General features: G+C 37.5%; 1 protein-coding gene across 1 annotated transcript; it reads left to right on the top strand.

The window, feature by feature from the left end:
• Positions 1 to 18,763: 18,763 nt before the first annotated feature.
• On the top strand, positions 18,764 to 20,082 carry LOC143590451 (uncharacterized). Its single transcript, XM_077070929.1, has 2 exons — positions 18,764 to 19,918; positions 20,068 to 20,082. The coding sequence occupies exon 1, from the start codon at positions 18,764 to 18,766 to the stop codon at positions 19,871 to 19,873; it is 1,110 nt and encodes a 369-aa protein (XP_076927044.1). The 3' UTR covers positions 19,874 to 19,918; positions 20,068 to 20,082.
• The last annotated feature ends 3,160 nt before the right edge of the window (positions 20,083 to 23,242 follow it).

Genomic DNA, 23,242 nt, shown 5'->3' on the forward strand with positions numbered 1-23,242 from the left:
ATTTAAAATACGTCAACAACACATGCTGGTGAATAAGCTAACGGCGTAAAAGATTCTATTTACTTGATTAACCCTCGAGACATAACTTAGGTCTCGACCCATAGTGGCTTAGGAATAATAAGTTAAAAACTTAAAACACAATTACAAACTTAAGCTCAACTCAAAGCCGCTCAGAAAACACCGCAACGTTCGAGGTTACTTAGCTACCATCAGTATACACATGATTACCCTCTCTCGGAAATTACTTAGTCCGGCCCGTCATGGCGGAAGCATAGCCAGGTGTGGCACGGTGTGCCTATCGTCTAGCCACTTATGAAAGGATCCAGACAAACGTACACAGCACCCTGAGGGTCAGCGACTACTTTTGTTCATAATGTTATAGAGATACGTAATCTCATGTAATAAATTTAAATGACTCGATTAAACTAGTTATAAAAGTTTGGGGCGTATTCACCTTTTTTGCTTAATCAGCTTCACTTCACTTACTGAGTTCGTCTTTCTTGTTGTCTCGGACCTATAGTACGAGTATAACCATTTGTTATTACTAGATCAACGATCTAGCTTAACACTTTTAGTCTTTTCAGCATAATCTTTACCTCGATTATATTTTCCTTTCGAACCTTTTGTTTAAATCATTATTCTTTATTAAATATGTTCGAACCTTTAGTTTGACTTGTTTACTTTTCTAAACACTTCGTTTCTTCTTCTCGAAAAAACGTATACTTTATTGTTTTATTTATTATTTAAGAAACTCCAATAATATTAATAACAAATAATTATTTTTTCTTGATATTTTTTATTTATATTTTCAAGGTATCGAGTATACCCTCGACTAGGGTCTAAGCCGATTTAATATTATAATAATATTTTACTCAGACAGAACCCCTACCTTGATTGGCTTATAAACACCTAGTACTTTCAGCAGTACTTTCGCTCACGCATGCTTTTCGAGGAATCTTTACCAACTTTCCTTGGCACGCAAATCGAGGTACGTCGGTTGTCGGGTTGCACATACTTTGAGGCGAGACGTCGGTTCTCCTTGTGATGGCATACACTTCGAGGAAACGTCGGTTTATTGGGCAAGGAAAACGAGGTAGCGAGAGAAAGATTTCTAGAAAGAGAAAGAGAGGATGGTATGATGTAAATGAGGGTTGGATACCCTATTTATAGAGGCTATCCAGCTGACCCATCGCGATACGCGATGGGTCTTGCAATAGATCCATCGCTTAACGCGATGGGTCTACGGCCAAAATAATAATATTTTACTCCATCGCGATACGCGATGGAGTTTCTGGACGTCCATCGCGTATCGCAATGCCGCCCAATAGCCTTGCCTCATCATCATATAGCCTTGCCACGTGGTGCCACATGGTTCCATATGGCGTGACACACGTCTCACGATGTCAGGCCTCATCATCGCGATACATGATGACGTAGTGACTTTGGTTATCGCGTATCGCAATACCGCCCATTTTGGGATCTGTGACATAACCATAGCGATACGCGATGGGTTGTCTCTTGATCCATCGTGTATCGCGGTGGGACAAGAAATCGGAATTTTCATATTTGGTCCTCTATTTTGAATGTTTAGCATTTTTTGATCGAAGTTTTCGAGATGTTACACTTTAAGGCTGAGGTTGAAAATCAACTTAACCTTAATATATAGTTAGTCAGGTCAGATATAGGAGGCGAGTTTTATTGTCGACATACTGACATTGGTCAAGCTCCTGGTCCTTTCTTTGACCTTTGTAAAGAAAATGGGATCGCGAACCAATTTACAATGTCGGGTACTGCTCAACAGAACGGTGTTGTTGAGAGAAGAATTAGATACCTTGAGGATATGGTAAGAAGTATGTTAGCAAACTCAGATCTTCCTGATTTTTTATGGACTGAGGCTTTAAAGATGGCAACTCATATATTGAATAGTGTTCCTTCTAAGTCTGTCCCTAAAACTCCTTACGAGTTTTGGACAGGAAGGAAACCAAGCTTAAACTATCTGAAAGTATGGGGTTGTCTTGCTGAAGCTAAGCTTTATAAACCTCATCAAAAGAAACTTGACATGAGGACCATACGTTTTTTCTTTATTGGATATCACGAACATTCAAAGGGATTTAGATTCTATTGTCCTTCCCACGTTACTCACATCGTAGAAACTTGTAATGCTGAATTTCTAGTGAACTCTAAGGTTAGTGGGAGCAGTATAAGTCGAGTATTTGATTTCCAAGAAGTGCAAGAGGAGGGGGGATGGGCTCTTCTGTGAATATACCTCTTATTACACCTCTTGTACATGACATTGCACCACTTAATACTCCACATATCCCTGTAAATGAAGGCACATCAAACACACAAGAACAAGTCCCTGAGACAACTACTGAAACTGTTGAACCTGATAATCAACTAAGGACTACTGAAACTGTTGAACCCGATAATCAACTAAGGAGGTCATCATGGTCTAGATGACCGACTAATTTTGATGATTATGTAACCTACCTTAATGAAGTTGATATGCATATAGGAAAATGAACGATCCATCGTCCTATAAAAAAGCCATTAGCAACGATCAATCTTCTGAATGGAATGAAGTTATAATTGATGAGCTTGATTCCATGAAACAGAATGACGTTTGGGAATTGGTTGAATTTCCCAATGGTGTAAAATCCGTAGGATGTAAATGGGTTTACAAAACCAAACTAGACCCAAATGAAAATGTCGAACGCTATAAAGCAAGATTGGGTGCTAAAGGCTATACTCAAAAGGGGGGAATTTATTATCAAGAAACCTTCTCACCTATATCATGGAAGGATTCTTTAAGGATCGTTATGGCATTAGTAACTCATTTTGACTTAGAGCTACATCAAATGGATCTCATTTGATGTCAAACCTGCTTTTTCTGAATGATGACTTACATGAGGATGTGTTCATGACTAAACCTGAAGGCTTTAAACCTGAAGGTAAATAACACTTAGTCTGTAATATATGGGCTAAAGCAGGCATCACGACAATGGTACTTAAAATTTGATGAAGTCGTGAAGAAACAAGGATTCATTAAAAATCAAGTGGATCAATGTACCTACCTCAAAATGAGTGGGAGCAACTTTGTTGTACTTGTCCTTTATATGGATGATATCCTTTTTGCAAGTAATAGTCTAGATTTTGTTGCATGACTCAAAGCAATTACTTTCGCATAATTTTGACATGAAAGATCTCAGAGACGCTTCTTACGTAATAGGCATCTAAATACAAAGAGATCGAGCCAATGGGATATTGGGATTGTCTCAAAAGGCTTATATTGATTGTGTTCTTACATGATACAAGATGCAACATTGCTCTCCATCAATAGCTCCAATAGTTAAAAGAGATGTTTTTGTTTCTTTTCAATGTCCCAAAACAGAGGTTGAGAGGGAACAAATGAGATTGTTACCTTATGCTTCAGTAGTGGGAAGCTGAATGTATGCTCAAGTCTGTACTCGTCCAAATATTGCATATATTGCTGGAATGCTAAGCCGATATCAATCTTTTCCTTGCCTAGAGCATTGGAAAGCAGCAAAGAAAGTATTGCAATATATTCAAGGAATGAAAGACTATAAGTTGACATACAAAAGAATTGATAACTTGGAAGTGGTGGGCTATTATGATTCTGGCTTTGCAAAATGCAAAAATGACAAGAAATTAACTTCGGGGTACATTTTTACGCTAGCAGGCGGGCCAATTTCATGGAGGAGTCATAAGCAGCAGTTGACAACAACCTCCACATTGATGGCCGAATACGTTACAGTATACAATGCAACTTGCCATGGGATGTTGCTAAGAAACCTCATTACTGGACTCAAAGTTGTTAACTCCATATCACGACCGTTGAAGATGTACTGTGACAACTCAGCTGCTGTGAGTTTCTCGAACAGTAACATGCAAAGCGGAGTTGGTTTGTGCCTTGATACAAAGTTGTAACATCCCGAAATTTCAAGATAATATTAATTATATTACTTAATAATAGAGGGAAAGTTTACTCGGGTTATCAGGAAATAAATAAAAGAATAGGAGTTGGTATGGGTCGGGCTAGTGTCGGGTAATGGATGTGGGTTATGGACTTGAATTAATAGAGATGGGTTAAATGAGAATGGGCCTTAGGTCCATGGGATTTCAGGGATATAAATATCCCCTAAACCCAAAATATCTTTCATTTTTCACCACTCCCCTAAACACACACATATACACACACCAAGCACACCCAAACCGCCGCCGGCCGGGCCGAGAAAGAAGGAAAGATCGAGCGAGGTCCGGGTAAGAGAGAAAGATTAGTGGTGATACCAAGATAAACGAGATCCAAACAAGCTCAAAAGGTATGATTCTTGATCTTGGAAGTTTAAAGATCCGAGCTTTTAGTGTATAAACGACCGAAAATGGTCGGGAAGTGTAGTGGGTGGTATTGAACCTTAACAAGGGTGTTAAAATCGCCCGAAATGTTGATCAGAAACCGAAACAGCGGACATCTGGGCAACTTCGCCTTCATCTGGGCAACTTCGCCTTCATCTGGGCAACTTCGCCTTCAAGCGATGAACTTCGCCTGCAAGCTAAGTTCGCCTGATGAACTTCGCCTGCGAGCTAAGTTCGCCTGATGACAAGTTCGCCTGAGGTTTAAGTTCGCCTAAAGCTAAGTTCGCCTGAGGTTTAAGTTCGCCTAAAGCTAAGTTCGCCTGAGGTTTAACTTCGCCTAAAGCTAAGTTCGCCTGAGGTTTAACTTCGCCTAGAGCTAAGTTCGCCTAAGGTTTAACTTCGCCTAAAGCCAAGTTCGATTAGGAAATAAATTAAAAGCGATAAGTAAAAGTAAGCTAATACTAGGCCACCAGATTAGATCAGGCGAGTATTGATACGTGTAACTTGTACAGTCAGCCGAGCTCAGTTAAAGAAGGGATTTGCAGCTATCAGAAGAAAGAAGCAGAGTTCAGGTGAGTTTCTAGCCCCATTCCTTGTTATGTTTTCGGGGCTGTGTGCATACTCGATGTGTTGTTTAAACATTTATCCTAAGTGATAAGTGTATGTCATATGTGATATGTGTGATAGATATGAATGATTGTTTGTCGGTACGCGAACGATCTTCGGATATTGCGCGTACTGTCAGGTTAAAATAAAGGTACGAATATTATATATCGTAGATGTATGAATATTTCAAATGAATACTTGTCGGGGCGTGAACGATCTTCGGATATTGCACGTAACGACAAGGGGTATGGTTGTTAAATGAATGAGGTAAAGAATGCCTAGAGTGTTCTTATGTTATAATGTAAGTATGTGTATATAGGTACACGAATGGCATGTGAGTTCTACGTTCGACATAGTAAGTTAGGATGGCAAATCCCTCTAGCTTCTGTCGGACATAGACTCGGCTGGTGATGGCGTAGTTAAGGACTGCGAGCCTTATACGTGAAGTAGATGATATATGTAAACGTAGATAAGGACTGCGAACCTTATACGTAATGTAGATAGGCGTCAGCATAGGAAAGGACTGTGAACCTTATACGTGCTGATTTTGTAGCATAGGGGAGGACTGCGAACCTCGTACGTGCTATGAATTAGGTTGCAACATAGGGAAGGACTGCGAACCTTGTACGTGTTGTGGATGTATTTCAGCATAGGAAAGGACTGTGAACCTTATACGTGCTGATTTTGTAGCATAGGGGAGGACTGCGAACCTCGTACGTGCTATGAATTAGGTTGCAACATAGGGAAGGACTGCGAACCTTGTACGTGTTGTGGATGTACTATGGTATAGGGAAGGACCGCGATCCTTGTACGTACCATAAATGGTGAACATAGGTAAGGACTGCGAACCTTGTACGTGTTCACGACCTTGAGTACAGGTATAGACGGTGAACTATGAACGTACTCTCGGTAGACTGAGGTTAGTGATTGTAGATATGTATGTATGTATGGTAGCAAGTATGTATGTAGAACAGAAGGGTAACTAGTGAAGTATGGATACGTATCTACAGATATGTATGTATGTGTATGTATTGTATGGCGTTCGATTAACTAGAACTCACTCAGCGTAGCTGACTTTTAGTATGCACGCAGGTGAGCTGATTATAGAGTTAGCATGAGGATGACACATGGCATGGATTGAACGGCTGGCATCTGAAGAAAGAAGTAAGATGTTTTAAATATAAAGTTTTGTGTTATGGTATCAAAGAAAAGATTTAATGTTTTGTAACAAATGATTGATGTTTTATATTCCGCGAAAAGTTTTAATAAACTCTGATTTGAAGAACTGTGTTTATGAGTAAATCCGACGCTAAAGTAGGGTCACCGGGTTCGGGGCCTTACAAAAGTATTTGTTCGTACGTGAACGAGTAGAGGAAAATAGTCTTTGTGTCGATTACATTAGCACAAAATATATGCTTGCGGATCCGATGACTAAAGGTCTGCCACCCAAAACTTTCCAAGAACTAGTAACAAGGATGAGTTTTAGTAAAGACTTTTTGTAATAGCATATCAAGTGTGCATTAATTATCAATGTCATTTCCTTACATGTTTATTTTGTGTGTAATAAAGTATGTGTGCGCTTAATGAATATAGAAAAAAATTGTACAAACTAAGTATTGTACATTATGGGTTTTGTTTCAGTCATTTAGGTCTTATGATTAACTGTTTTATATTGAGACTTTAGTATAATTGTTTAGGGTTATCGGATTAAATGAAATTCGAATGATTGTAACTATATACTTCAGTTTCAATATGAGACTTGATGAGTGTTTTAAATTGGCCAAAATTAATGAATACTCATCACAAATGATCAATCGGCCAAGTGGGGGAATATATCTCATGATAAATGTGGCCTTCTAGATCATTTTTATAATTAACCTAATGACATTAATAGTCCCTAATTAAATTGGTAATTATGTGATGGATATAATTACATAATATGAAAAGACTTAGAAACTCTTGCCCTTTGTTGTCTTTCATGAGTGTATTTATAAACACCACTTGAATAATCTCATACACATACAATCTCCATCAAAACTCGGCATCTAAAGGGAAGTAAGAAAGATTAATAAAATGGCTTCATCATCTTCAAAGATAACCATCCCTACAAGTAAGTATGGTTAATAATTCATTTATCTAATGTTCATGATTGAGTTTTCATGTTCGTGGTTTTTAATATCGCCCATGTTCTAACGATATAATCAACAGTTCTAATTTGACATTACTGTTGATAGTCTTGTGATTAATGAAACCATAAATCATAGATTAGTGTTGGTTTCTTCCATTGATGAAAGGAATCTGCGTAGTGTTTGGTGGTTGATCAAATAATGGAAATGAGGTTGTAGAGAGTAATGATTTTATTACTTTGTACTTACATATGATCATCAATACATCTTTGTAGAATTTGTAACTGAACATGTTAAAAGCAAGAAGTAGCAAGATATACTTTCATTTTTAACAGGACCATTTGGTGGGGGGTGATTTTTTTATATTTGGGACCGTCAGTTTTGATAAAATTAATGTGGATTATTATCAGTCAATATCAGTTAATAAAGATTATTAAAATTCAATAAACCTATACATATATAAAGGGCTAGAGGAGTGGTCACTCAAGGTATTCATTCCCCACCAATTTTATAATGGCATGTTATTTACCTCATATATTACTGTAAACCTTAAACAATAGGCAACACTCCACTCAACTACCCTTAAACTTATTTATTTATTTTTTTAATTTTAAAAACGCAAAAATGAATAATTATATTTTTTAATAAAAAATAAAACATAAATTATAAATTTTTAAAACGAAAATAAATAAAGCCTTTTATTAAAGTTTATATATATATATATATATATAAGGGATGGTTCAGAAAAGAAATCATTTTAATGCGAGAAGTGTGAGAAATAGATTTTAACCCTTGATTAAGGTTGATCTATGGTCAAGATTAAAGATGGCAATTTTTATTGTAAATATCTAGTCCCTGGTTTTAATGTTTTTATAAAACAAAAGGGCATTTTTGTATTTTGATTCGTAGAGTGAGATTTGAAACTGGTCATTGACGATAAAATCCACCACATCTCGCTAACCATCGTCTCTGCAAAGTGAAGTTTCCTTGATTAAAACTCTAGGAAGAAATCATCACAAGCCACTATCGATTCAAGCAATCTACCACTAATTTCTTGAAGATTCTTTCTAATTTGATTTAAGGGGCTGGTTCTTGGTTTATGGAGGTGAAGAAATCTACTATTGATAGGTTAGGGTTTTATTCTTGATTTTTTTTTTTTTGGAACTGAAATTAGAATACCTTTTATAGCAAATCAAAATTTTATGATATTTCATAGAAACATCCAAACGATTTACAATGAAGTGGCAGGTAAGCAGACAACAAGCTGCGCCGCAACCCTTTTTTGGATAGCAAACCCAATCCGACTAAAAACAAAGTTTTGATTCTTATGGGCTGATACGTTACTATACACAACTTACAGATCTTTTCTTACGGATCCTCAAGAAGGAAGATCTACATTACGACCGGCCGATATACTTGTTTTTGGGTGGGTAGGGGGAAAACACGCTTGTGTCGACCTCACAGGAGTGTCCCCTCTTGTTGGGATTAGGGACACTGGATTTGTAGCAGGTCAGGCAGCATTGAAGGTGGCATCGGGCAAGGTTGCTAAACACGAGAGAGCTTGTTTGGAGAATCAACAGGTGTTTATCCCCTTCGCCTTTGACACTTTTGGTTTCTTAGCTCCGGATGCCGTGGACCTTTTGAATAGGGTTCAGAAAGTTGTGTATAGTAACGTATCAGCCCATAAGAATCAAAACGTTGTTTTTATTCTTGATTGATATTATTTTGTTTTAATTGATTAATTGAATGCATAAGCAATTTCAAAGTCTAAATTCCTACATTAAATATATCGATGAAGAAATCTTATAATTTTATGTCCAATTTAAGGCTTGTATATTCCAATTTAGGGTCCAAAACATTCATCCTGTGTAGGGTGCTTTTCTTGTTTTATTTGTATGAAGGATGTCATGTTTTAAATTTACGCAGAGGAAAATTGTGTAGTTAGTGATTTTTTTTATTAGCCGAAGGTTCCTATGAATGACAAAATGTTGATATCTTGTTAGCTAGTGTAGGAGTAAGGAATTGTATGTATGAGATTATGTATACTATAGTTATTTAGTTAAGGCCTACACATAATATAAACACATGCATAATTTTTTGACTAAACTCTAAGTGGTTTGTATACACATAATCAAACCGTCATACACGGAAACTATATTTAAACAATTTTTTTATTAGCCAACCTGCATAATCCAAAGTTTAATAAACAGTATGCATGGAAAACAATTTTTTTACACATGCTTATTATAACATGGAAATCACATTGTAATGTATATTAAGAAATACTAGGAATTGTGTGTATCAACATATGGTAAAGTGTAGGTTAGTTGTAATGATATTATTTTACTGTAAAAACTGTTTTAGTGTAGGTTATTGTTATAGTGTAGGATAGTGTGAAACTTTTATAGTGTAGGTTACTATGATGTTATGTTATTGTGAAGATAGGTTACACTGTATGATGCTATGAAATTTGTTTTCTGTTGTGTATGAACTCATTTGTCTATGAACGTTTGTTTTTGTATGCTTTGAAATTTTTTTTAAACAGGATGAAAGACATTTATATTTTTGTATTCTTTTTAATTTTTGAACAAAATGAAAGACATCCGTCATTCAAAAAATTCACATTCAACAATGGCTTGGTGTAGGCCTTGTGTATATGTTTGTTTTTAAATGTGTAGCCTTTGTGTCAATAGTTTAGGCTTTGTGTAATATTTATGTTGTATGCGTGTAGGTTGTTTAATGTGTGGGTTACAAACTAAGAATGATGTGCAGGTTGTCATACGTTAATATGTGAGTCTACTTGAAGTGTAGGCGTTATGGCACCGTATACGTTATGTGCTAAGATTTTTAAAAAAATAATTTAAAAATTAGCTTAGTAACCGTAATTTATTTTGTTTTATTATTTGTAGAGCGGTGTTGGCAGAACCGGATCATAACGCTGATGTGATGACTTCTAAAGGTAGTGTAACATACAAATAAATCATGGTATCGTATAAGTTTTCTTTGTGTGTAGGCAAATATATTGGAAGTGAATGTAAAAGTCATCTTGTGACGTCAAAACAAATTATTTAGCCGATGATGACTTCTTGCAAACGCCTCCTGTTGTAGGTGTTCAACAAAAGGAGAATTAAAGGAAGAAGAAACCGAAGAATGAATACTATGGAGTTCCAACTCTAAGGACACAATCATCACCACACTCGTTGAGGGAGGGTTTAAAAAAGTTAAGCGGGGAAACAAAAAGAATACTTAGTAAAATGGGAGTTGGAAAAAAAATTTCACTGAAATTTGATTGTATCCCCTCACTTTTTGTGGTTTTCATGTTGTCAACAATTTTGACACCACAACAGATATTGGATTTCATATTATGATATTCAAACATATGTGTTGTTTATTAAGTTATTTATTAAATGTGGGATGTGTAGTTGATCTATCTGTGCGTATTACCCTTATGAACATGCCTAATTTTTAGGTATATTATGGTTGTGTAGGTATATAATTGTCTAGGTGCATGATACAAGTACATTTCAATTATGTATATGAACACTGATGATCTTTTGGTTGTGTGTAATGCTTTGTGTAGGGATTGGGATTGTGGTTTTACATAATACTTAACAAAGTATAAGCACCGATTATTAATAAGGTAAAAAATGTAACAAGTCGCCCTTTTCAAAATTTATAAACCCGACCCATTTTAAAGTTCGGGAAATTTTTTCGGCATTTATCTAGTAAATTAACTATTATTATATTATTATTTATCTAATTATATATTATATACTTTCACATTTTGACAATTTTAACCCAAAACCCAACTTTGACCCAAATATGCTTCCATCTCAAATCTTCAAGGACTAAATTGTAATTTATGTATATTATTATATTTATTCAGAAACCCATTTATCCAAACACATAACCCGTTTACCCAAGACCCGATTATGATACCCGTTTATATAAAATCTTAACTTGGACCGCAATCTTCGTAACCAATATGGTAATTGAACCAAAACGCGTTTAATAACTTCCTATTGTGGCTCACCGACAGTCTAATTAAAGGACATAATCAATTAAGGATCTCGTCTATCATTTGAACGAACCGTCATCTGTTATATTGGGATTACACCATCTAAACATCATTAGAATTCAATTAAACGAACCTGCACCGTCTCCTCTTTGCGTCGACTGAAACCCCTAACACTAATTAAATTAACGAAGCTCGCAACTGCCTGTTTTTGTTCGTGTTTGCGTCGATTGTCCATCTTGCCGTTCACCATACATACCTCATTGTTTCAGGTAATTAAACATATCATAATGTTCGTTTTTAATCAGTGAACAAAAGCCCTAATGTTGATTAAACTAATATACACTGATTGAACGATTCATGAATTTAGGGTTTGTCAGATTTGGGGGTTTTCGTACTTCCTGTATATAACAAACTGTTTTGGTTTATTAAACAATCAATCAGTTAGCCCAGTTTGTTTGTTTTGGTGTGTGTGATCTGGGTGGTCACGGGTTCGAACCCTTTTAAGGGTTTTATCTTTCTTTATTAGTTTTTCTAATTAATTTTAGTAAATGATATATTAATGTTAATTATTAAATAAACTTTATTTTACTAAACCGACATCTGGAGTATATCTTTTTGTCAAATCTCGTAAAAATTTTCGTTTACACACACACACACACATATATATATATATTATAAGCATATTTTTATCAATGTTAAATTAACATTACATTATTATAACCCGACACCATTATTGAGGTTTTCTCGTCCTTTAACGTCTTTATAAATTTGTTTATATTAATTTTACATATAAGAATATTATATATATGTGTGTGTGTATCATTCTTTAAACAAAAAGTGTAGCAATCGTGTTTTAAGCGTATTAATTATATTTATAAAATTAGATTAAATATTCCAAGGTATATTTATAAATATATATTTTAACGTTTGCCTTGAACTATATAATATACTACAAGTTATACTTATATATGTACATATTTATAATTGCATTATATTTAATTAAACATTTTTTAGATAATCTTATAATTATTCAACTCATGTTTATTTCTTGAAACTAATAATAATAAATTCACAATAACCAATAATCGTAAAGATCAATCGTTCAATCAATAAACATCCTAATCCCAAATATAACTCGAATCATATCGAAACTTTAATTCATTATACGTGTTGTCTCATTATTAATTAATTTATATTACTTATATTTAACTAGGAATCCTTGTCGGTGTATCCCGAAGGGTTCATCGTTCTCACATCTTCACTTATTTCGTTCATCCGATCAGGTGAGTAATCACTCCCCTATTTTACTTGTTTTCAAATGTTTTGGGGACACTTGTGTCACACCCTCAAAATCCACTAACGGAGTTTTACCGTCAGAGGGTGTGAACTAACAGGATCGGAATCATTAGTTATAATCAAACCATAAAACAAAGTTTCAAAACCATGAAAACGTTTACGAGTAATTAAATGCGGAAGCGTAAAACCATAGAAAACAATGTTACGTCACGCAGGACGACTTAAAGCCCAATGATCACAGTTTAAAATAAGTTTGCATAATTAAAATGTTTCAAGCAATGCATGTTCCTAAACCGCGCGCCCCGCCTCGGCTACCTGAGAATAACATACTAAAAGTGTCAACACAAGGTTGGTGAGTTCACAAGTTTAAATAAAAATAAAGCGTTTAGCGTTTGCGTTCAGCGTTTTGCGTTAAGCGTTTTGCGTTACAGCGTTTTGCGTTACCAGATAGTGTTATGTCAATTATATATCTATAGGTAGCTAGTCTATAAAACAAGTATCACTAAGTGTTCGACACCGAAGCTGACTGTTTATCATTTGCCTTGCCACCAGGTCATCCAGACCATGGTATGTGTTTAGCCAAGATTACACCCACTCGACCTCCAGTCGAGTTTAGCGTTGGGTGGGGTTTGTCAAACCCAGTAGTACTACTCAACAATGACTCGCTATTATCCAATATTAAACAATTCGATGTGAATGAAGGACTTTAGTTAATGCGTTTGCCACTTAGTCTTTACAAGTGATATATAATCTATATTAACAAAATCTTAAATGCGTTTCGGAGTATGTTATCTCCCCCAAGTGAAAAGCGTTTAAAAAGTTTAAAAGGGGAAAGTGAAACTCACTGTTTGCGAAGAAATTCCCAAATTAAATCACCAAGATGCGCGTCACAGAAAAACTCTCTCTAGCGTTCTAAAACAACAAAGAGATTTTTCTAAGTGTCGGAATATTATCGAGTCTCTAGACCCGGCACATAATACCTATGCACATAACATGTTTCGTGTTTCGTTTGTGGATCGTGTGTGACTTTAACAAGTGTAGTTGTGATACATTACATGTGTAAGCAAGTATTTTCGTGTCATGTATTCATAAAGTACATCACTATCAATTACTCCCCGTAAGGGCAATTTGGTCAACACATAACAATTAACTAGTCATTATTCCCCACGAGGGTAATTTGGTCAAATCGTGACAATCAATTAGCAATTATTCCCCGCAAGGGCAATTTGGTTAAAACATAACAATTATATAGCAAGTATCATGTTTCATGCATTTTCACCAGATTCAGCAGCTAGTTTCACCGAGACAGAAATTTTACTTGAAAGATTGTACTATCTCACCGATCATAGCATCACAATTAATTTACCAAAAATCATCACAAAACCATATATGTCTTAGGTTTCCAGAACATATTTTATTATATTTTTATTCCACATAGGTTTCTCACAATCATCAAATCATTACAGCAAACTCATAACAGTCAAATTCATGCGCAACAGAATTTTATTTGAAATTCCCGTTAAACGAAAAATCCAATAAATGCAAGACTAATTGGGTTAGGTTCCTAACTCAATGAGTCAACTTCCAGAAGTGGAACCAACCCAATTGGTCTCGTAGTTCATGAGATATAACATTTACAAAACAACCTAACAGCAGGTCTAACAGCTCAGCTTTGCACAACGTTTTTGTAAAATCATAAAAGTTAACCTTTACTTGTCCAAAAATTACAAGTTTATATTCTTTAGAAACTAGACTCAACCTAGTTTACTGTAGTATCAATAATCTCAACCAATTTCCACATTTACACTTCGTTACAGTCAATTAAACATCAATAACACAATCTGTCCATAAACTGTTTGCATCCAAACTCAACATATTAACTATCTATGGATCATCATACATTCATATAACACTCTAGACTCTATAAACACTATCCATGCACATCAATTACATATTACATACATGATTAGGGTTTTTGTTTGAACTCAAATCAAAGACACAAGTAATTAGCATGTAACAATATCCATCTAGTTATCATATCATCATCAAATCAACAACAATCATATAAACTACATACACACATAAAAATCGGCTCTTAGGGTTTTCAATTAACCCATTAAACATCAAAATCAAGTATAAAGGATGCATAGGATAGTCGTTTATACCTTCCTAGCACCTTAATCTTCGATCAAAGGCTTGAATTCTTGATTGTATGTGTGTGTATAGGTGACGGCAGCCAAGGGAGCCAAGGGGGGGTTCCGATCGGGACTTGTGGGGGAAGAAGAATAATAAGTTAGGGTTTAGTATTATTATTATTTATAATAATCTATGTTACACTTTGGCCCATCCACTTCTAAGTATTACTTATCTAGCTTAACTAACTTGTTTACATCTTGAGTTAGTGTTTATAACGATGTTATCACACAACACATAAGTCTAACACATAATTATCACATAATTACTGTTTTGACGTTTTTCGTTTATTCACCAATCGTTTGCGTCAACTCGTTTGCGTTTCGGTGTAATTCCCGAAAGACTACACATGTAGTAAGTGTTAAGCGTCATTTAAACCCTAGTTTAAATGTAATGAAGTGTGTGTTATAGATTCAGTGATCTTAAGTTTGAATTGACGGAGTTGAGTTAACGAAGTTAACCTGAAATTGACGATTGTCACATCATTCCCATGTTAAAGAATTTTCGTCCCGAAAATTTGAGTCAAGTCGTGATGAGTGTCTGAAAAAGTAAGAAAAATTTCAGTTTGTCATTTCATCCCCTAGTAGAAAGAAATTTCGTCCCGAAATTTAATTCATACCTCCGGTGATTTCTGACGGTTTGTCGGGTTTCGCGGTTTTCTGTGTTTGGTCAGCCCTTCAAAAAGGTGAGGATACTTTTTCATCATTTGATCCTCGCGTTCCCACATGAACTCCGGTCCACGTCTCGAGTTCCAACGAACTTTAACGATTGGAATTTTGCTGTGCTTGAGCGTTTTGGTTTCCCAATCCAAAACTTCGACTGGTTCTTCAATGAAACGTAACTGTTCATCAACTTGCAGTTCCTCCAAAGGGACTACTTGGGTTTCATCAGATAGGCATTTCTTCAAATTGGATACGTGGAATACATTGTGTACGCCACTGAGTTCCGTTGGTAGGTCCAGTCAGTACGCCACCGGACCAATGCGCTCAGTTATCCGGTAAGGACCAACATATCGTGGGTTGAGTTTGTTTCGCTTACCAAAGCGAACCACACCTTTCCAAGGTGAGACTTTAAGTAACACTTGGTCCTTCACTTGAAATTCAAGAGGTTTTCGGCGCTTGTCGGCGTAACTCTTTTGGCGATCTCGTGCTGCTGCCATGCGGTTTCGGATTTGAACAATCTTTTCCGAGGTTTCGAGTACCAGTTCTGGACCAGTGATTTGGCTGTCACCCACCTCTGCCCAGCAGAGTGGTGATCGACACTTCCGTCCGTACAGCGCTTCAAACGGCGCTGCTTTAATACTTGCGTGGTAGCTGTTATTATACGAAAACTCTACCAAAGGTAAGTGAGGTTCCCAACTTTTTCCGAAATCCAGCACGCATGCACGCAACATATCCTCCAGGGTCTGAATAGTTCGTTCACTTTGCCTATCCGTCTGAGGATGGTATGCTGTGCTCATATCAAGACGGGTGCCTAGTGCGCTTTGCAGCGACTTCCAAAAGTGCGAAGTGAAACGAGAATCTCGATCAGAAATGATTGAGACAGGCACTCCGTGTCTAGACACTACTTCCTTCATGTAAACACGAGTCAGTCTTTCCATTTTGTCCGATTCCTTAATTGCTAAGAAGTGTGCAGACTTAGTCAACTGGTCAACGATCACCCAGATGGTATCGCATCTCGTCGGTGTCTTAGGTAAACCCGTAATAAAATCCATTGAGATGTGTTCCCATTTCCACATTGGGAGTTCCGGTTGTTGCAGTAGACCAGATGGTTTCTGGTATTCTATTTTGACTCTGGCACAAGTCAAGCATTTGCTCACGTAGGTGGCAACGTCGGCTTTCATGTTCGGCCACCAGTAAAGTGCCTTTAAATCATGATACATTTTATCTGAGCCAGGGTGGATAGAATATCGGGACTTGTGTGCTTCGTCCATCACCAGAGTTCTCAACTCTCCGTACCGTGGAACCCAAATCAGGTTCTCAAATTATCGGACCCCGTCCGATCTGGTTTCAAGTTGCTTGTTCATGTCCCGCATGAGTTCCGATGGAAGATTATCATCTTTCAAAGCTTCGTGTTGGGCATCGCGAATCTGGTCGGGTAAGTTTGCATGAATCGTGAGTTGCAATGCTCGCACTCGTCTGTGTTTATCTGTTTCTTTTCTGCTGAGAGCGTCGGCCACTACATTGGCCTTGCTAGGGTGATACTTGATGGCACAATCGTAATCTTTAAGCAGCTCGACCCAACGACGCTGTCGCATGTTCAGCTCCTTCTAATCGTAGATATGCTGGAGACTCTTGTGGTCGGTGTAAATGGTAAACTTGGTACCGTACAAGTAATGCCTCCATATCTTAAGGGCAAACACCACAGCTCCGAGTTCCAAATCATGGGTCATGTAGTTCTTCTCGTGAACCCGTAGTTGTCGAGATGCATAAGCTATAACCTTCTCGAGTTGCATCAGCACACAACCGAGACCTTGTATTGATGCGTCACAGTGTACCTCGAAATTTTCCGTTCCCTCGGGGAGGGCTAGAATATGGGCGCTACAGAGTTTGGTTTTCAACAGTTGAAAAGCGGATTCTTGCGCGTCACCCCAATTGTACTTAGTGCCTTTGTGAGTCAAAGCGGTGAGGGGTTGAGCAATCTTTGAAAATCCCTCGATGAAACGTCGGTAGTAGCCGGCCAGTCCTATGAATTGCCGCACCTCAGTCGGAGTCTTAGGTGCTTCCCAGTTTTTGATGGCCTCTACCTTACCGGGATCGACATGGATACCATTCTCGTTGATCACATGTCCTAAAAAGTGAACCTCGCGAAGCCAAAACTCACATTTCGAGAGTTTAGCATACAGTTGTTCCTTCTTCAATAATTCCAAAATTACCCTTAAGTGTTCTTCATGGTCAGCTTCGTTCTTGGAGTAGACGAGAATATAATCAATGAAAACAATCACAAACTTGTCGAGGTACGCCTTGCATACTCGATTCATGAGATCCATAAATACGGCTGGTGCGTTAGTTAGACCAAAAGGCATAACCGAAAACTCGTAGTGACCATACCGTGTTCTGAAATCCGTCTTTGAAATATCTTCTTCGCGCACTCTTAGTTGGTGGTAACCAGATCGCAAATCGATCTTCGAGTAATAACTCGATCCTTGAAGCTGGTCAAACAGATCATCAATTCGGGGTAAAGGATAACGGTTCTTGACCGTCACCTTGTTCAACTCCCGGTAGTCGATACACATTCGGAAAGTCCCGTCCTTCTTTCTGACAAATAAGACAGGGGCTCCCCATGGCGATGAGCTAGGTCGGATAAAACTCTTATCCAACAAATCTTGCAACTGAGTGGACAGTTCCTGAAGCTCCGCCGGTGCGAGCCAATACGGGGCTCGTGCTATGGGTGCTGCACCGGGTGTCAATTCGATTTGGAATTCAACTTGTCGTACAGGAGGGAGTCCGGGCAAATCCTCCGGGAAAACTTCCGGAAAATCTCGCACAACAGGTATATCTTCAATTCGCTTCTCCTCCGCGGGTTTCTCAACAATCTGCGCCAAAATTGTCGGATGACCCTTTCGTAGGTACTTCTGCGCCTTCATGAGGGTAATGACGCTGGTGGTCATGCCGCTTCTCTCACCTCAGACCGAAATGATCTCGCCGGAAGGGGTAGTAATGTGAACTATCTTGTCGTGACATATAATCTCCGCTCAGTTCTCGGATAACCAGTCCATGCCGACCACGACATCGAAACTACTAAGCGTAAAAGGAATAAGGTCGATATCAAAGACATGACCTGATAGTTTTAACTTACATCCCGCAATTACATGAGTCGTTACTATAGTCTTATCGTCAGCTAATTCAACAGGAAACTTAGCATCTAACGGAGTTGGAGTTAAGTCTAAGAGTTGGCTAAAGGCTTTCGACACAAAACTCCTATCAGCTCCAGTGTCAAACAATACAGAAGCAAAACAATCGTTCACAGGGAACTTACCAGTCACCACGTACAGATCATTGCGGGCTTGACCGACCCAATTACAAAAGCTCTTCCTTTGCCATTGCTTCCACCACTACTGCCACTTCCATTACCTCCATTGTTGTCGTTCTGTTTCAGCTTGGGACAATCTTTGATAGAAACGGGTCAAGAACCGAATAGTAGAACATACATGCATTTAGTACTCGGTTTATGCAAGGAAGGGTCGGTGGTTGATGGGCTTAAGTTGATGAAAACCATGATCCATAAGGGTAAGAAGCCGGGCAAGATTTTTTATGACGACTTAATTAAAGAATTATGTGATCAAAGAAAGGTTGATGATGCGTTGATGCTATATGATATGATGATTAACGAGAACGACTTTGAGCCGGATGTCAAGACACATAATATTATAATTCATGGTCTTTGTAAAGACAACCGTGTTAACAAGGCGGAAGAGGTTCATAATAAGATGGTGGGAAATAAAAATTATGTTAATGTGGTAACTTATAATTTACTTATAGATGGTTGCTTGAGAAATGGGGGTATTGAGAAGGCTATGGCGATATGGAAGCAAATGCGGCAACTGAAGTTACGTCCAAACACGTACACATTTGGTCTCATAATTAACGGATTCTGTAAATTAGGTATGATTAACATAGCAAAAGGGTTTTTTATTAAAATGAAAAAACATGGTGTATTTCCTAGTGTGTGTGACTACAATGCATTGATGCTGGCGTTGTGCACAGAGGGTAGTTTAGAACAAGCTACCAAGTTGTTCCAAGATATGGAAAACAATAACTGCAAGCCAGATGTCAGTTCGTTTAATATCATAATCGATGCATCGTTTAAAGCTGGGAATGTGGAGTACACGAATGAGTTACTGTTGATGATGCGTGAAAAGGGTGTGAATCCTGATGTGTACACTTTCTCCATATTGATCAACAGGTATTGTAAGTTAGGTGATTTAAAGGAAGCTAAAAGCATGTTGAAAATGATGGTTTCTAGGGGTTTTATGCCGGATAAATTCGTGTATGATTGTTTGTTGAAGGCTTTATGTGAAAAGGGTGAATCAGATGAGATATTTAAAATGCTTCGTGAAATGGCTAAAAAGGGCATTGCACTCGACTCAAAGTTGACGTCTACTATTGTTGCGTGTCTCTGTAATACTTCTGAAGATGTGGATATTATGACGCTTTTACCAAATTTTTCTCAAGGAGTTTCAGAAAAAGCGAGCATTTCTTGCAGTGATTTTCTGGAAAAGCTCCAAACTCATAAATCTGACCAACAATTGGTGACCTGATATAGTTCGTCTGCAGAAGTGATAACCGAAAGCTTATGACTTTTGGTAAGCCTTCTGCATTTGATCTTTTATTATGCATACTTGTATTAGAAAAATGGTAATAATTTGTCTCGTTTGGTTTGCTCACTTCATTAGCATTTGCTTTTTATATCTCTGTTGAGTGTTGACTCTGTTTGCTTGTTATAATTTTACAGGCCCGGTGCCAGCTGCAACAAGAAGTTTGAGCCAGCTGGGCAAGGTTTCAATGCTGGCAGAATGATGAGACTGGTTGGTCATGAGTTAGGTGGGCTTGCAAGTCACCAACTTGTGAGAACACGTGGGCTCGCAGGTTAGTTGACCACCCCATCTAGACAGACTAATGTGTTGGGATTTGAATGGGTGCTGGTAATATTGTTGAGGGTTGGCTAGACAACATTAGTTACGCTTTTCTAGAGGTTTATGTGTGTTCAAAGTTTGAGCATTTCATGTTTCTAGTTTGTTGCGCTTTTAATTGTAATTTTTAAGGATGTTTAGTAGGTTAGGTTTCAATGGTGGTTTGTTTTGTAACTTCCATATCAATATATTGTTTTATATTTTATCATCACAATAAATTTAAAAAAAAATAAAAACTGCTAAGAATAAATATAATTAGATGACAAGGGACATCTAATATAAATGATTTTAAACGATGCATAAGAGCAGCATAAATATTTCTGTTTATCTTGTACTTTCATCAACTCTTCTTCTTATGTCTGAAGGAGTAACATTGTAAGGCTGGAATGATTGATGGAGGATTGGATCTGATAAAATAGGTTCAGCATAGTTGCAGTAAGAATTATGATTATAGAATGAGCATCAAGTAAGAAACTAAGGATCATCAAATAAAAAACTGAGATCATAAAACAAGCTTACATCTATCTGTATAATAATATTGGATCATAAAACAAGCTTACATCAAATAAAAACGACCATGCTGTGTGCATATTCTCATTGACTATCTTCTTATTTGGTATTTACATGTTTGAGGGTTCTTTAGTATTTTGGAGTCGGTAATTCTAAAAATTTAAATTGCATCATACGTGGCAAATATCCATATGTACTATACAATTCTTACTTCTTTTCCCGTTCTTTATTTAACTCGTTCATAACATGATAATGACAATACTAGTCTAATGCTGATGCATGGTGGTGAAGATCAAGAAGGGTGACTTGGATGACGACCTTCAGGGTTGAGGCAGTAGTGACACTCGGTAGGTTAGGGGCTGAGAAGGTGTAAGGCCCCGAACCCGGTAGCCTTACTTTAACGTCGGATTTACTCATAAACACAGTTCTTACAAATCAGAGTTCATTAAAACTTTTCGCGGAATATAAAACATCATCCATTCGTTACAAAACATTAAATTTTTTCTTTGATACCATAACCCAAAACATTATATTTAAACATCTTTTCTTCTATTATCAGATGCCAGCCGTTCAATTCATGTCATGTGCCAACCTCATGCCAACTCTTTAATTGAATCACCTGCGTGCATATTAAAAGTCAGCTACGCTGAGTGAGTTCTAGTTAATCAAGCAACTTTTCATACAACCACTTCATACATGATATATGTATCCGAAGACACATAATCCACTGTCTAACCTGTTCACCTGACCACTTAACCACTTAACTGCCCCTAACCAATTAGCCACTTGTTTACGGAAGCACATAGAGGCTTGCCCTCCCACGCTCTCCCGTTATGCCACTTAATAACGAAGGCATGTATAGGCTTTCCCTACCAGGCACTCACGTTATGCCACTTTAATAACGAAGGCACGTATAGGCTTACCCTACCATGCACTCACGTTATGCCACTTTAATAACGAGGGCGCATATAGGCTTACCCTACCACGCACTCACGTTATGCCACTTCAATAACGAGGCACGTATAGGCTTACCCTACCACGCATTATCGGCATGCCACTAACACCCTTACTAGTCCCTTGCCACTTCTATCACACTCTATCCCTACTTGTCTACAACACACTTCCTATCGTTTCATCATTTACATAATAAGCAAGTCACATCAACAATCATGCACACTAATAACCAATTGACAGTCACTATCCTTGGCGATACGTGCAATATCCGAAGATCGTTCACGCACCGGCAAGCATTATATATTAGCTACTTGTATAACATCTATAGCATACACTTACCACTTAAGGTAAGTGTATTCACACTTCACATCGAGTATGCACATAGCCCCGAAAACATAACAAGAAAATGGGGCTAGAAACTCACCTGAACTCTGCTTCTTCCTCCGATAGTTGTAAATCCCTTCTTTAACTGAGCACGGCTAACTGTTAAGTATATATTTTGTTAATTAACCTTCTACTCGAATAAGTTGGTATTTAAGTTAACCAATAATTATCTAAATTGGGTTTGTTTGGTTTAGATGGGTTATGGGTTTAGGTCAGACCCAACTGTCCATTAACATACTTAGGCCCAACTGGACTCAGGCCCAACTCCAAATAGAGAACTGGCCGAGAACTCTTCGGCAGAGAACTCTTGGCCGAGAACACTGGGTTGACCGAGAACACCATGGCCGAGAACATAAGGTCACCGAGAACATTCTGGCCGAGAACCTTGTTGGCTGTCCGTTTGACTGAAAACCCTAAGGGTTGACCATGGATTCCCCAAACTTGGCCGAGAACCCCCAGTTCAGCCCCTTTTCTATCTTAAGTTTCCATCCTACCCAGCTTACATGATCCATGGTTTAAATCATGAACTTCTAATCCTATATCATCGTCGTTCATACTCGTTTACACCCTTTACTTTCCCGACTTCAAGATCTATCTCGTTTTAGGCATAAAGCTTAGACCTTTATGGGTTTAAAACGTTCTAGGCTAGATCTAGGGTTTATCTTTGAGCCGTTTATTGTCATAGGTCCATTAAGTTCATTTTAATCATAAAGTTTGTATTTTTATGAAACATCTAGATCCAATCTACTCTAGGGTCAAGTTTCATGACAAATCTATCATAAAAACATAAACTTTAAGGTTAAAGCACATACCTTTAATCGTATTTAGGCCTCGGGTTAGCTTGTTTGTGAACTATAGTCTTGAATCTTGTGTAAATATCCGAGATCTATTAATATGCAGCTTGATTCGGGTCTTGGATTCCTTCTACTTGCGGCCGAAATAGGGAGGATGTGTGTGTGTTTTGAGGTGTAAAATGGATAAGATGGATGGAAATGGAAAGGATTATGGTTTAACGGGTATTTATACTCCCTTAAGCCCATGGACTCAAAGCCCATCTTTCCTTTTTGGTCCATAATTAATTCTCATCTAATCATCCTACTCACTCTCTCATATTTTATAATTATTATTATCGCTCCACTAACTCGTTTA

The sequence above is a fragment of the Bidens hawaiensis genome, unplaced genomic scaffold, assembly GCF_021521415.1.
Source record: "Bidens hawaiensis isolate Kalapana, Puna unplaced genomic scaffold, B.hawaiensis_p1.1 tig00038593_1, whole genome shotgun sequence".
NCBI lineage: Eukaryota > Viridiplantae > Streptophyta > Magnoliopsida > Asterales > Asteraceae > Bidens > Bidens hawaiensis.

Bases quoted from the DNA above. Each gene is read 5' to 3' on its own strand.
- LOC143590451 (XM_077070929.1), top strand. From the start codon at position 18,764: ATGCATTTAGTACTCGGTTTATGCAAGGAAGGGTCGGTGGTTGATGGG.